The 16,147-nt window shown below is 43.7% G+C and overlaps 1 protein-coding gene across 1 annotated transcript in view; it reads left to right on the forward strand.

The window, feature by feature from the left end:
* Znf521 (zinc finger protein 521) overlaps window positions 1–16,147 on the forward strand; it is a 282,823-nt gene that overhangs the window by 246,069 nt on the left and 20,607 nt on the right. Inside the window, 2 exon segments of the mRNA XM_032885752.1 lie at window positions 5,627–5,758; window positions 8,205–8,320. Coding sequence (XP_032741643.1) covers window positions 5,627–5,758; window positions 8,205–8,320 — 248 coding nt within the window.

Below are 16,147 nucleotides of genomic sequence, written 5' to 3' on the forward strand. Positions count from 1 at the left end.
CAGGCTGCCTATTTTTCTAGCCCTGATTTCCAGGGTGAGTCAGTGTAGCCGAGGGCTGGGTTTGTCGTGTATGCCTTCGCTTTGTTAGTCCGCAGACCCCTGGCTTATAAATGTGTGCTTGGAAATTAACTCAGGGAAGAAGCAAAGCAAAGCACAGCGGGGGCGGAGGTTGGGAATTGGTTAGGGCACGGTTTGCTCGGATGTAAAAAAATATGTGTGTGCAAGCAGAGAGTGCTGCACACATTTGAGCAGGGGGGCTGGGGGGTACAAATTACAACTTCAGGGCATCCAGTCTCTCTGCTTGGATTCTGAGGGGCGGGGCGAGGGGCGGGGCGAGGGGCGGGGCGAGTTCACTTCCTGTCAGGTCAGAGCTTTTCAAGGATGGCCCCTCTCACATGATAATGGGGGCGGGGGGATTTTAGCCTATAGAAACCTGTCATTGAAGAGGGTGAAAAGGACCCTTCCAGCCAGGGTCAAGGGTAAAGAGAAGGGTTCTACTTATAAACCCTTACAAATTGGTCCTCGGTAATGGCCCTGGTGTTGAGACATGTAAACAGGGCTCCCAGTGGTTTCTGAGATAACAGCGGCACGTAACGCAGCCACCGAACGTTTCTTGCAGCTGCTTTAAATTCTCGTTCTTTATTGGAGGGAATGGGGTATAAACACAGACACACAGTCTGTAGGCTGCTGAGAGGGTCGCCGTTGTGTAAAGCTCATTCCGGAACATCAGTGTCTCGTGTTAGACTCACAGTGGCCACGTTGGCACTCACACCTTGAGTCCTGCTTGAGCACCCGAACGTTGACTTAGCTCTTTGCTCTGGCACGGCTGATTAAGAGTCCTGTGGGTCCAGGGTAGGCGGTGGAGAGGAAGAACCACCTGCCTCTGAGCCGGCTCTGGTTGAGAAAGAAGGGGTGTTTTCTCGGAGCAGAAAGTTCACAATTCCTCCTGTTTCTCACGCAGGCCATGAAGGGCCACGGCAATTGCATATGCAGCAGACTCCTTCCTTGAAACGTGTAATATGGGAATAAATATTTACACAAGTATGAAGCTCTTATGCAGACTTGATTCTTGTTTACATTTATGTTCGCATTTACACGAAGATTAGCAAATGAAAATAATTGTTTTAGCTCTGACTTCTATACGCATGGCATTATTTCCCAATTATGCTCAAGCATCCCTGGTACCCTGCCCTAGGTGGCCTGCAAAGCTCTTTATTCATTGGCCTGTAGTAGGTGCTCAGTAAGGAGAAGGCCGCTCTGACATCGTACCATGTCACTGGGTACCCTCACGACTGCCGCAGAGTAGGTTGTGAGGATGCCGTGTGCCTTGCGACGTGAGGCAGGCTGAGGAGGAATGTTCTTCTTTGGCTGACTGGTTTGCACTCTGCAGTTTTATTCTCCCTCGCCTAGCACTGGTTTATGCTTTCAAGGATTTTGACTAGAATACTTCCAATCATGATATGCAGCGTTTGTGTTTTCCTAGACTCCCGTCATTTTGCTCGTTTCCTATCAACCTTTTAGCTGTGAAGATTCCAATGTTGTAATCGATCTGTATTGATAGGACACAGAAAGGACTCTTCTCTCTCCCTCCCTTCTCACCCTCCCCTCTTCCCTCCCTCCTTCGGAGCAACATACAGAGATAAAGTCTGGAGACTATAGGTAAGCGGAAAACATGGATGGAAGCATCTAGAAGTTTCATCCAAAGATCTCACCTATAACTCTTCATAAAAAAAAAATGGGGCTGTGCTAGCCTATTATAGCCTTAATGAAATATTGTAATGGTTATTAAGTCAATTGACTCTGAATCTCTTTTTAATAAATGAGTCAGACTGTATTATCCAATTACTGTCAGCTGCTACCTTTCCAGAGAGGAGAAACGGTGGTTTTGATTGAATTTTAAGCTCTTTGGCACCTTTTAGGGGGAGGAGGCAAGGTGCAAGTTCTGGCTTCGGGGCAGATCCCACTTGAAATTGAAATTGGAGGTGTTGATAGTATTGCCTCTTGAACGAGCGTCAGCTGCTGGAAAGAGCGCCTTTTTGCCGGGGAATGGCCTTTAATGCAGTTACACTGCTCTACGCTATAGGTTTTCAGTTCTTTAACAGTGAAATGGTGCCACTGACCACACAGCTGAACACAGAACTCACCAGGGCAGATTCAGCAGGGTCTCTGAATGAAGCTACTTTGCACTTCTCCTTATAGAGAAGTTGTATCAGAATTCTCATGTCTCTGTCCATCCTCAGGAAAGAAAGTGTTTAGCCAGCAATAGACGTAGTTGTTTGGGTCCCTGCCTTGACTCCCTAGGCTCCTGTGTTTGAATTATTGCTTCTCAGCTGGTGGTCTGGATTTGGAGAGACGGTAGGACCTTTAGGACACAAAGCCTAGCTATGAGCAATGGGTCGCTGAGGAGCTGGGTCACCACCTACTCAGCCTCCATCCAGAGCCTCTACTTCCTGATTCCCCCAAATGGAATAAGGGGAAGTAACAAGCTCCACAGACCCCAGCTGTCCTGTCTTCTCTGTAATCAACTGTGCTTCCTTTAAATTACGATCCTCACTGGAGCTGTCTGCAGGCCTTTGGTCACACGTTTGTCCTACAGCCCACCCTGTAGGACACCGATGATCCACAGTGAGGATGGGGGCACTCTGTACCGATGATCCACAGTGAGGAAGGGGGGACCCCGTACCGATGATCCACAGTGAGGATGGGGGGACCCGGTGCCGATGATCCACAGTGAGGATGGGGGGACCCGGTGCTGATGATCCACAGTGGGGATGGGGGGACTGCATGCCAATGATCCACAGTGAGGATGGAAGGACCCGGTACCGATGATCCACAGTGAGGAAGGGGGGATGATCCACAGTAGGATGGGGGGACCGGTGCTGATGATCCACAGTGAGGATGGGGGCACTCTGTACCGATGATCCACAGTGAGGAAGGGGGGACCCCGTACCGATGATCCACAGTGAGGAAGGGGGGACCCCTACAGATGATCCACAGCGAGAATGGGGGGCTGTGGTGAAGGGACAGAGCAGAGGAACCAGGGAAGGTTCTTAGCATCTGATAGATCCTCGGTTTGGCTGAGATGTCTGAGGAGCAATTGATGTGTTTCTCCGCCTACTCCAATAATGGAGATCCATTTATTGGGGGAAAAAATTCTCACTGTTTAACCTACAAATAGAAAGAAATTGAACTTGCAATATTTTTTCAATAGTATAATGTGCTTTAAATCTGTAAAAATAGCTTTCGAGAATGCTTGCTATGATTGCTGTCTTGGGTATTACTTAACCACTCCACAAACAAGGGGCACACTCTGTGAAGAATAAGTGTGTGTAGTGACACATAAGTCACTCCACAGCTGACTGTCGCCGTTCTTGTTTCATTTGACTAAATTTAAATTATTTAACTTTTAGGGGACTGCTTTACTCTGGGCTAGAAAAAAAGAGAAAATAGGTGGGGACATGTTTTTTTTGCACTCAAACATATCTTATTCACTTTTTTGCTAATTTTACATACAAAGTATGAGTAGTCAAAAGGTAGACTGTCACATTCAAAACCATCTTAACTTGCAGAATTCCCTTTATGCCCGAATACAGTCAGCCACTGTCCTTAAGGAAAGACCACAGCAAGATTGGTCATGTGACTTAACAGTCAGACAGTCAAGGAACACAGGCTCACACCCAAGGCTACTCCCTGGCTCTCGCGGGGAAAAAAAAAAAAAGAAATGGGGAGGAAGAAAAATTTTAGTTTATTTTTCTCACATGTACTCATTGGGCACAATGTAGAAAAGCAGGCGTAATTTTTAAATGGTGTTGCGACATTAAAACTTTGATATCCTCTTATATCTTCAACATATAGCTATACGATTTTAGAAAATTTTAAGTCTTAGCAAATACTTTTGGTTACATTTGATTCGGTTCTCTGCAATAAATAGTGTTTCTTATATCTCTTAATGACTGAAATCTAGGAAATTTTTGGTGACTTTAGGATTTAAAAGAAAAGAAGAGATTAAAAAAAAAAAAAGAACGATTGAGCTTACATAATCCCTAAAGCTCTTTGTATAACCCCTTGTCATGTCAGTAGGCACAACTAAACTTCTTCTTACATAATTATAGTCAAGGAGTTTGCTATGCCACCCAACTACAGAGTGGGTTTTTGTCTCCTGTGGAATGTCGACTGGACTGGGGCTTAATTAGTGCTTCGCTTCCTCCTTGTACAAACTCTTGTCCTCTGCTTCTGAAGACCCACACTTGTGTGAGAGGAAAGATTAGCAATACAAATAGAGTGATTTCGCTCCTAGTTAGCTAATAATAATTCCCTTGGTATTTGGACCTTCACATTGTCAGATCCCAACGAGTGAAGCAACTATACAGAAATTTGCCACTGGATAGGGGAAATGCCTTTGTTTTGTTTTAGTTTAAATTTGCTGTTCCCCGGGTGTAAATGTATCTCACACTCTTGTTCCCAGCGTGTCTGCCTCTTAGGAACACCTCTAACCTTTGCAGGTAGAAGGTAGATACATGACATCATATGTACAGAGGATAGCCTCTGACCCTTGCTCTTCCTAACAAGTCATCTTGGGGATAGCGGGTGTGTGGCATAGCTTGTCTATAAGTTCATGAACCCATAGACCAAACTGCCTGCATCTGAGTTCTGCCTTCTTTAATTATTAGCGTCTCTGACTCAGAGAAAAGTTCTATATTCTCTGGGTCATGGCTTTCTCATCTGTCAAGTGGGCGTAATGATAGCATTTCTCATGAGTTGTTGCGAGGTTGCCTGGATTCATATTTGCAGACATGTAGAGCAGTTCAGGGAGCACAGTAAGCTGTGTCGCTCACCAGAGTGTTAGTTTTAGCGAAGGTGATGTTGCTTTGCTGGACCCTGGACTCTTAGTACAGCAATCGTCAGCCAATCGAAATCTTCCCTCTACCAACTTCTGATGTCTAATGTTCTAGAACTTGTCACAAGTGAGCCCTGATCTCAGAAAAATACGGATGAGACAGACAGACAGGTAGAGAGAGATCAGGGACAAAATGAGAACCGTCCAGCAAAGCTAAGCTAGCGGTGGCCTGGGGTTGGATGGGATGGACTAGGACTGAGGAGCAGAGGAAAGCACATCCACAAAGTGAGACAGCATTCTGCTTCAGCATTGCCAGAGCGGGCTGTGACCATAAAGTCTATTTCAGAAGCAGACCACAGAGAGCCTGTGGTCGGGGATAGACGCTTCTACAGTCTTCCAGGCAGAGCAGAGAGGCACTGAGTAGGAAGCCATTCCACATTCCTATCAGTTCTTTATTCTTGGTCTTTGGAAATACAGAGCCCATAAAATCATGATCATTAAAACAGAAACCTTGCTCTCGACACACTAAAAGCCTCAAAGTAAAGTCTGATTTCTGACTGTTGGCTTTTAAGTTTTAGAAATGCCTTAAATTACTGTAAACTGCATAATAATGTAAGATGACCAGAAACCACTTTACATGTTTATGGAGCAGGCATTAGAGGGTGGTGGGGCTGTGCACAGCTCCATGTTTATATTTGGCGATAGCAAGGGTTTTCAGAGAGAGGCATCCTTGCTCTATCACGAAGATGGTGGATTTGACCTCTTCTGTCAATGTGCTCTCCTCTACAGATGAAGGGCTGAACCATGAATGCAAACTCTGCAGCCAGACCTTTGACTCCCCTGCCAAACTTCAGTGTCACCTGATAGAGCACAGCTTCGAAGGGATGGGAGGCACCTTCAAGTGCCCCGTCTGTTTCACAGGTAAGGAACTTCTTAAAGCAAAATCGCAGCCCGTGTCCATGTGTGCTCTGCCCCCACTGTGCCCTTCTTCCAAGCACACTTCCCACGGTTTGGCCTTTTACAGCAACGACTCCAGTTCAATTTGGGGGAAGATGTTTGATTTCTGCTGATTAGCATTATCGATTGCAGTCCGCTTTAGAGACTGAGCCAGGCAGGAAGGTTAACTGTCAGGATGAACGAATGGCATTTCAAGTTCTCGCCCAGGTTTACACTTTCCCACCCGGAAAATGACGTCCGTGTTGGGTTCACTCTGCTTCCTCTGGATGTTGAAAGGTTACCAAGGTCCAACAGCTTTTGAGTCACTCGATGTTCAAGTAAAATATGTGGTCCTGGTGCCCCAACACACGTGACTTCAACCTGGATAATTTTGTAACATTTTTATGAAGGGGTGTGTGTGTGTGTGTGTGTGTGTGTGTGTGTGTGTGTGTGTGTGTGTGTGTAAAACACTGCTTTGAAATGGTAAACAGACTAGAGCTATTTCTTGTGAGATTGGGCTTTAAAGGTTGATAGAAATGTATGATCTTAGAAAATTTTTATCAGATGTTACAGTGGTACAGTTGTCAGGGATAACCAGACACACACACACACACACACACACACACACACACACACACACACACACACACACACACACTCACAGAGACATTAGCAGAGACATAGTCACACACAGACACACATATATATACACACACACACTTAAGCCCATGAGAGCTGAAATATGATCACACATGTTTCTGCTGTTGCCCTAAGAAGGTGAAGGCTACTTAGAAGATCCTCAATGATCATCTCGCATTCGTCTGGCATGTGGTGGCCAAACCTGTCAACGTAAAGAATGAATGTGTAGCGAGAGAGCCGTAGATATCTTGACCTCAAAAGAAATTTCTCTGTTTGCAGAGCAAAATCACGGGCATTGATTATTTACCTTCACTGAGTTCAGCCTATAGATCTGTGTTCTATAAAAAATAGAAACACGGGCCGCATGCACGCACGCACACCTCTCGCTAGTAACACCCTGAGTATGTTGATGGCTGTTTTGTTAACACTGGCCTTCACACACTTGTTCCTTCTGCTAATATTTCTATTGATTTTGTTAACTCTTCCAAGTTTTATTTTATTAAAGCTATTGTTATATCCTCACCATGTATTTAAGATCCACAGTCAAGAGTCAAGGCCCTTTGTCTAGGTACCTAGTGAGTCTATTTAAAAGAAGCCTGGCCAAAGGCCTACACAATTAAATCTTCCAATAAAATAGTTCTTTCATGTTGTAGCCAGAGCCCCATAAAACATAGGATGCTATACGGACATAAGTTGCAAACCTGGATTTAAAAAAATCCCATTTTCTTTTTGTTGAGCTAGTAAGGAAACAAAGCCACATCAAGAACAGCCTGGGTCTCTGTGCAAACAGATGTAAATTGTTTTATTGTATCTTAAAGTCATTTGGAAATAACAATTAGGAAAAATAAAACCTTCCAATATAAAGTATGTTGGGTGAAAGGAAAGCTGAGTTGTTTTTTTTTTTAAGGTAATGAGAAATGTTATTAAAATGTATGACTCACATGAACAATACTGCAATATGATGTTAGGTTGGCTGGCAATTAGAATAATTTTAATGATCAGAGTGGAGTCAAAGTCAAATGCCAGCGTCTTTAATAAATCCTCTCCCTGCCTATACAGATTAATATTGTAGATGCAAACTTTTTTAGGTCACAGTGCACCAAGCATCCGTCAGAAGTCAGCTCTGCCAGCCCAAACAGCGCCTCTGGCATATACAATTTAATTATTAATAGTATGTCTCCTAGGTAAACTGTTACACAGTCTTAGGGCCTTGTTTTGTAGTCATTAAAATTGAACATGTTTATATTATTGAAACCCTTGCATTCCGTGTGTAGGCCGAGTTGATCTTAAAGTATCCAAAGAGAATTTACCTGCCGTTCTGTTGCACATTTATAGACAGTGCCCCAGAGTAGCTTTGGGATATAATTTTTTTGCATTAACACATTTAAATAGAGAACTGTTCGCCAGCTATAACTTTAGGCAAACACAATAAACAGGGTTTGAGCGGCCGTGATTTCTTAACCTGTGGGTTGCTGTGAAGTAGGAGCCATTTCTTACGAGACAGAGCTGTGCATTCGACAACTCTCAGCTTTTATCTGCAAAGATTTATAGGGAGCAGCACCTCCGTGAACCATTACCCTTTGGGTTGAGCTGGGTGTTGAGTAGAGTGCATCGTAACAGAAGCCAGAGATCCAGCCATGAGCAGATGTGACTCCTGCTCTCCCCAAATGTCAGGAGCCAGGCATGCCCAGAGGTGGGCCCTTCACCCTGCTGTCTGTTCATGGGGAGTTATCAGCACAGGGCATATCGGCTCTCAGTAACCAAGCCCCTATCCTATCCTTTGTTATTGCAGTGTTTGTCCAAGCTAACAAGTTGCAGCAGCACATATTCTCCGCCCATGGACAAGAAGACAAAATCTATGACTGCACACAATGCCCTCAGAAGTTTTTCTTCCAAACAGAGCTACAGGTAATGGCCTTGTGAGGTAGGCTGGGGTTGAGCCTACTTGCTACTCTTGTGGGGCATCTTAACTACGGGTTGAGAATCTCTCTTACCCTGGGCCACCATGATGCTCTTGTATGTTTGGGGGCAAAGGGGAAATTAGAGACAAGATTAATAGACACCAAAATAATTTTGCCTCTGGCTGCTGTCAATCATAAAAAGAACTAGAAGAGAACTGTAATTGGACCTTCTGACCTAGTGTGAAGGATGTAGGGGTTGGGTTATTGCACTGTGGGATCATTCACCTCACTCGTTGGAGCTCGCTCTCCCAAGTCTTGTTTTATTCATGCTCTCTTCCCTCTGGGAGCCATGCCGGATGGATATCCAGTCATTGTTATCCAGAAGGTTGAACACTGGGAAGGATCTTTTGTCCAGAGTGTATTTGTTCCACGTCAGGCAACTGAGTAATTATTACTGAAACCACAGCTTTGGAGTTGAAGTCTGGGCACCCTGAGATGTTAGCTTGAGCCTTGGGTGTACCCCTTGTTTGATGTAAAGGCCCAGGACTTCCCTAAACCTCAGATGTGAAGAAAAAGTAACTTTACACTTGCAGGTAGTCATAAGGTAAAAATGAAATTTTAGGTATAAATACAAGGTGTAAAACAAAGCATTTATGTTTGGTTGCTTGAGTGACAAATAGTAACTAAAAATAGAAGTCAAAGGGCTGAGGACGTGGCTTGGCAGTAAAGTACTTGCTGTCATGTTCAAGGCATTGGATTAATCCCGACATCACAGAAAAGGGGGAAAGGAGAAAAAGATTCAAAGGACATGTTGGCACATGCCTAGAATCCCAAGGTCACAAGTTCAAGGCCAGCCCAACAAACAGGAAATGTAAGGTCACAAAGACACACACCAAAAGGAGTAGAAACAAAAACAAAGAAATCTGGATTCTATTCCAGAAATTTCATTTAGAAGAGGAACTTGACTTTTTCAATACTTTTTGTGTCTTTCAAAAAAAAGTAAGGTATGAATATCATCCTGAATTTTTTTTTTAAATCTTGATGCTTCCTATGGAAGAAAGTGGAGCTGCACTTGTAATCTCTTGTTATGAACATTACTGATTATCGTTTGGCCTAAAATGGCTGTGAGCTTGGATTCTTCACCCAGAGCTAAGACCAAGCAACACAGAACTTGTCTGCACTCCTCTGGCCACCTCTACAGTATCTTTATGCCCAAGAACCGGGGAGCTTCTGGTAAGGCAAGGCTTAGAGGAGCTGTATGTATCAGAATAGAGAATCTATGGTTGTTCTACTCAGTTACTACTCTAAGCAACTAAGTTAGATGAATTTCAGGAGATAAATGAGCCGACTGAGTTACATCACATCAGTAGAAGAGAACTAACATCTCTTTTTCACATTTTGTTCTTTGAAGCACTGGATCCCATCACATGTGTCTGCCAATAAATATAGAAAAAGTCCAAGTCATGCTTTTATCATAGTAAAATAACCCTACCTTCTTGCTTGAAAAAAACTACTGGTTTTATTGCAACTTGGGTCAAAGAATAAGTCATAGGTTTGGTTGTTCTGCCTCTGTAAAAGATTAGTATGTGAAATTTGAAACAAATGAAGTAACCGTATAGGATGAAAGTCATGGGCTTTGCTGAGGGACTGGTGCTGATCTAAATGTTTGCATCAGACTTCTACTTCGACACAGTAGGAGCAGATTTCAACCCGGCGTGTCTTTGATGTCTTTCACTGAGAGAGCTTAGTGCGAGTGATCATTTTAGTTTAACTGTATACAATAAATTCATAAGGCAGCTGTATTTTTCTATCCTAATTAGTTCCCCAATAGTGACACAGGGACCAAAAATTATTTTCAAGCTTCACCTCAATACCTAGACAGTCTACCTTGTAATCCCCTAAACTACTCTAACTGCCTCTCAACCAACATCCCGATAATACTTGCATTTAAGGCCTTCCATGCTCCAAGTGAGCTCTTACCAACTCCTTTCACCCTGCCTCATGGCTCAATCTCCTCTCTTCCCCCCCACCCCCTCTCTCTCTCTGTCTCTCCTTCCCCTCAATGGTGAAAGTCCCGCCCTGTTCTCTTTTCTGATTGGGTAATTAGCTTTTATTGACAAGGCAGAAAATAAATGATAAGAACTGTTTACACAAACTTGAGACAGGAAATTCGTGACATAAGCATTACAATGTGGCGTCAGATTGAAACAAGATATGAGGACAGAGAAATCAGCATTTGAATAACACAGGATAACCTTTACACAATGCTCAAAAAACGTTATGCCTATAGCTTAGCACTGTGGTGGTAGTAATCTGTGACCCACTCTTGATTAGAAACACATCCTTAAAGATAAGAGCTTTCATAAGACATTCAGTCTTCATTTTCCTGCAGTTAAAAGTTTTTCTCCAGCTTTCTGGTCCTGGGAATCCTTAACTGCCTCAGGAACTGCTTGAAAAGCCTTAAAGAGCTTTGTTTTTTGTGGGTTACTATCTAGTGATAGTTCCTACAGTCACTATTATTTTCCCTAACTTCAAGAGAACTATGTTAAACAGGGGAGGGGACCAGGCTGTCAGCACACCTTCTTGTGGCCTCTTGAGGTGAGGATAGTGCTTACACAATAATATCAAATACTATAATGAACGAACAACCAGCAACCATCTCAGAGACCACAGAGGTCCCTAGGAACACTGAGGTAGATGTTCTGGAACACACAGCTCTCGCTGCACCCCACCCCCTGGATCTTTGTGGCCTTATGAAGTCAGACGTAAGACACTAACTCAGTCACTCAAGCCGATGTGAGTCCAGAGCTGGAAAATATGTATGTCTGCTCTTGACATCAATTCTCAGCGTCTGTGTGTCCCAGTCATTGCGTGAGAACAGCCCTGATGGTTAGTAAGGATAATTGCTGCAAATCCGAGATGAAATATTGACTTTATATTTAATATTTTGGAGAGCTGTAATCCAGCCGTGGGAATATCTAAAGGTCTGTTCTCTAAAATGATCAGTAATAGCAGTGGCTCTAATTTTGGCGACACTGAGAGAAAATGGATCAGAAGTTGACATTTCCGAGTTTTGATGGTATCTTCATCCAATAGACGTGCATCTTTTCTTTCGGTGCCCATATTATCTTAGAAAGTGAAAGTTGTGTAGTTTTTAAAATAGTAATTAACTTCCTGTACAGAAAACATTGCCAGGATGCTGGGAAATCGAAATTACGGTGACGGTAGAAAATACTGTCATGAAAATAAGAGGAAAAAAAGATGCAGCCAATGTATCGGGCTGCTGCCCTTTGTGCCTTGATGTGTATAGTTAATGTAAATTTTAAGCCACTTGAACCCACCTAGATTTTTATGCCATTAAAGTTCAGAAGGGACAGTGCATAGGAGTGCATGAAATTAAATTTTCAAGAAGTGAAATTATGTTAGAGATCTTAAAGCATTGAAATTCCGTCTCTAACTGCAGGGCAGGAGCACTGGGGCAAGAGTCGAATAAACACCTTAAGGTGCTCACTGACCACCGTGGAATGTCCCTCCCTCAGTGGTACAGAAATGACGGGGACACCTCCTTCACTGTCTCACATTTAAAGTATGAAAACAGATTTGGAAAAAGTCATTACTTGTTAGATGAAATCTACCTGTATGTATGTATCTATACATGTATGTAGTTGGCTTCATGTGTGTGACTAGACAAGTAGATAACTAGTAGAGGAGCCAATGCTAAGCAAAGATACATCCGCATTTTTGTGTGAACATGCAATTATATAGACTAAATATATATATATATATATATATATATATATATATATATATATTATATAACTACAAATGGCGGTGCACACTGTGGCTTACAGTACATTCAAAGCCAACCCAAATGAAATTCCCTCCTCTGCTGTCTCTCTTCAAGAGACTGAGCTCTCAGGCATGTTCTGTGAGCATCATTCCTTGCCACTTGGTTTAGTCAGGCAATGTGAACCGTCCTTCTGTGGAATCCTCCTCGTAGGACCAGGGACATACACTGTTAAGTGTGCAGCTCTCCTCTTTGGTCAACCCTGTAGCCTTTTGATCCCAAGTCCAGAGATAGAGACACACAGTCTTCTTACTTCAATGTTATCTCTGTCCTTTCCTGGGGCGCTCTCTTCCACCCACACAGACAGATCAGATGTGTTAGCCAAGACACGTGGCAGGAAGGCAAAGGTATCTGGAACAAATATAATATTTTGTTATTTAGTAAATAAATGAATGTGTTCAGGACTTCACATGTTTCCCTAATAGACCTCAGGAGAGTTTTGTTTAGTTGGGGGGTGGGGGCTGATGGGGGATTTAGTTTTGCTTTTTGGGTTTTGTTTTGTTTTGTGGTTTTGGTTGTTTGTTTTGTATTTGTTTGTTAGCAGAATTTATGGAGCTGAAGAGATGGTTCAGCTGTTAAAAGCAGTCACTGCCCTTCTAGAAGGACTGAGTTTGGTCCCCAGTACTCGTGTCAGGCAGCTCACAATCACCCATATCTAATTCCACCTTCAGGAGATGTGATACCCTCTTCTGGTCTTCACAAACACCCACATAAAAGTGTGCACATGTGAGTGCACACACACACACACACACACACACACACACACACACACAAAAATAATAAAACAAATCTTCGCGGCAGAACATAGGGCTCCTGCTTTAAGGGAGCATGCTGTGGTCCAAGAATAATGCCCTTCAATACACATCCATATCCCAAGTGGCTTATGCTGTGGGTGAGCATTTTAAAGCTCTGTCTTACAGCACAGAAATCACTGGTCAGTTAGTACTCCTGGAAAACCTGCCGTTGAGTGGCAGTGTTGGAGTCTCCCTCTTCCCATGTGTCTTCTGAGGAAGTCCTATCATGTAGCAGGTTTAATGGTAACCCAGGAAGTTCTTGCAGTGGATAGAACCAATTGGCCCGGTTGAGCTTAAACTCCGGATGATACTAGCTAGCATTCAGCTCTGTTTGCATCAGAGGTTACAATGTCTCCACACAGAGAGCAGCTGGCATGTCCGGGGATGTAGTGAGACTTCAGGATGCCACTGCAGTTTGACTTGTCACCGCCTCTACAGCTGTTTGATTTTCCCCTCAAATCACTTTTCAGCAGGTCAGCTGATTCCAATGCACATTTTTCACACCTCAGTTTTATTAGTGCTTGAGTTTTATGGTCTCATTTCTGAAAGAAAAATGATCTGTTGTGTATGAGACAGGACACCAGGACAGCAGCACAGTATTGGAATGTGGCTCATTAGATCCCTTGCTAACTGGCTCTACGCAGGTCGTTCAGTGCTGCGATCATGCACATCCGATGATTGGATTAGGTGTATTGAGGCATTTAAGAGTCTTTTGTTAGTAGTCAGAATCACAAGTAAACTAGTCCCAGTGACATTATTAGGTTATAGATAAGATAGAGATTTTTAAAATATTAATTAAAACACAGTTTTATCTCTTAAATGTACCATGATGCTGATCATGTTACGAAATACCAAAAATCATTTGAACTTTATTTTCTGTCAAGGTATGATACAGATAAATCATGTTTACATGATGTGCTATGAAGTCTACTGTTAGGGAGACTCCTGCAGATGGTGGTGTCCTCTGAGCCTGGGAAGTCCAGCGAGGTACCACACCTGCTGAGGTCTTGCTGAGGAAGACAGACGTCCCACAGTCCACGACCAGGGCTTTGCTTCCCTGGCATCCTGCATTTCTAATGCTGACCCAAGGAAGCAAAATCAAGATTGACCAATTATCTGGGAAAAAAAATCTCTACCGTAGAGCACAGAAACTTCCTGAGTTCTCTTAGTTTGCTGGAATCATTTTTCAGTCAGTCATACTTTGGACAGGGTTTCCTGATAATTGGTTTCTAAGTGAAGATACTTATTGTTAAGTATTTCCTCTCTTTTCACAAGTGTCACACACCTTGCATTAGGTTTTGCTTTGCCTTTTTGCCTAGAACTGTACAAGTAATGGTTGACTTCCAGAAATCTTATTTCAAAGCTGTTGCCAACAACTCCCTTCAGTCAAGGCCAGGACGGAAGGATCCTCGTTGCCCCCTTCATAAACAGCAAGGTGGGGACTGGGTGTGGTTCTCATGTTTCCTTCCACCTGAACCTGAAGTTTCTAGTGGGTGGGAAGGATAGAAACTGTGTGTGGCCAATCTAAATAACATGCTTATAAACCTCCTTTGGCCCTCTAGCCCACCTCGCAACTTCCCTGTACATTTCAAGTGCTTAATTTTTTCGTTCTTCAGAGACATTAACGTTTTCATCATTACCCCTACTCATCCTATAAAAGTCACAGTCCCAAATCTGCCTTGCCTGCTCTCAGAGGGCCCCAGATGGAAATGTTTGCCCCATGCTGTCTAGACCTGGCACATCCGGAGCTGCAGTGATCCCTTAGGACAGTCTGTGGAGGAAGAGCAGCCTCCCTTTGCGCTCCCTTTGTGCTCCCCGGTCTGCATCCCTGAAGCCACAGAGCCTCTGCATAGCCCTGGTCAGCCCTTAAATATATCAGGAAGACGCCAAGACTTGCGAGAGTATACATTGTGTCAAATGAGTGCGTGGCTCCAGAACTGGCCTGTTCTGTATGTCGCTCGGTCTCTCTGCTTGTGAGCTGTGGGGCTTTGCAAGCAAATCAGTGCTACAGCAACTTGCACTTAATTTGCTCCGTGGTTAAATTGATCTATCTCCTTTATTTGATCGGATCTCCAGGAACCGAATCATTTGCATTGATTTATTGATTGGTGCTGTGTTTTCACCATTAGTTTTGATCACTTTCAGCTGTTAATATTGGATAATTCAATCAGGATTGATTGGCCTTACCAGTGGAGCAGAAAGTTAATCAGGTCAGACACAAAAATGGGGCAGAGGTAATCTAACCTTGGTTTGGCTGTAATATTACTGTATTCCCCCTCTCCTGTCCTCTTTCTTTCCTCCCTCTCTCTATCCCCCTCTTTCCCCTCCCCCCCTTCTTTGACAAACCCCCCTCCCCCCGTCTCTCTCTACCATGAATACTAGGGATTTTCTGGAATAAAGAAGAAAGTTTGAAATTACCTCACATTTCAATGCATTGTAAGGTGAGGTTGTTTTATTTTGTTTTTAAATAAAACTACATCTAGAAACTAAGCAAGCATACAGAAAGGAAAGCACTATCCTCACAATGAACTTATTTGGGTTAAATGCCTTTTTGATCACCTATTTTGTCCCCCATAAACATCTATTCTGTGTGTGTGCCTGCTTGGAGGTACAGCCTGGGCTCACCTATTTCTAAATTTGGTCCTTACTGCTTCACCATGTGCCCTAGTAGTCATATTTTCCAGAACCAAGTGGTCGATAGGACCAAAATCAGGGCAGTGGTGGTAATTGCAGTAAGTAGAAGACACTTTATTTGCATCTGAATAGTTCCTACAGCCCCTCCAGCTCAGTTTTCAAAAAATTCTCCATCCATTAATTTCTTGATGTTCATACCGACGGGCTGCACTTCACTGTTTAAAACGGGAGTGCCACCTCTTCATTCTAGGACCCGCTCCTCCTCCAACAGCCCCGTTGTAAGCAAGCTGCCATTACATTATTTCTCGTCTGGCCCAGAGTTGACGACAGATGGCCATCTCTGAACTACCATCAGCTCGACTTTATGAAGCATCCAGCTAGGGCAGGCTGGCGAGCACTCTGGCCGGTTCGACAGCTCCTCCCTCCCCCACCCCCTGGAAGTGCTCATCACCTCTGACACGCTCTGCCTTGGCTGGGCCTCGTTGGCTCTGTAGGCTTCTCTGTCGCCAAGGCAGTCTGCTGCCACAGCACTGGAAGAGCTGCCCGCATTGAGAGCAAG

The sequence above is a fragment of the Rattus rattus genome, chromosome 15 (genome assembly GCF_011064425.1).
Source record: "Rattus rattus isolate New Zealand chromosome 15, Rrattus_CSIRO_v1, whole genome shotgun sequence".
Lineage (NCBI taxonomy): Eukaryota > Metazoa > Chordata > Mammalia > Rodentia > Muridae > Rattus > Rattus rattus.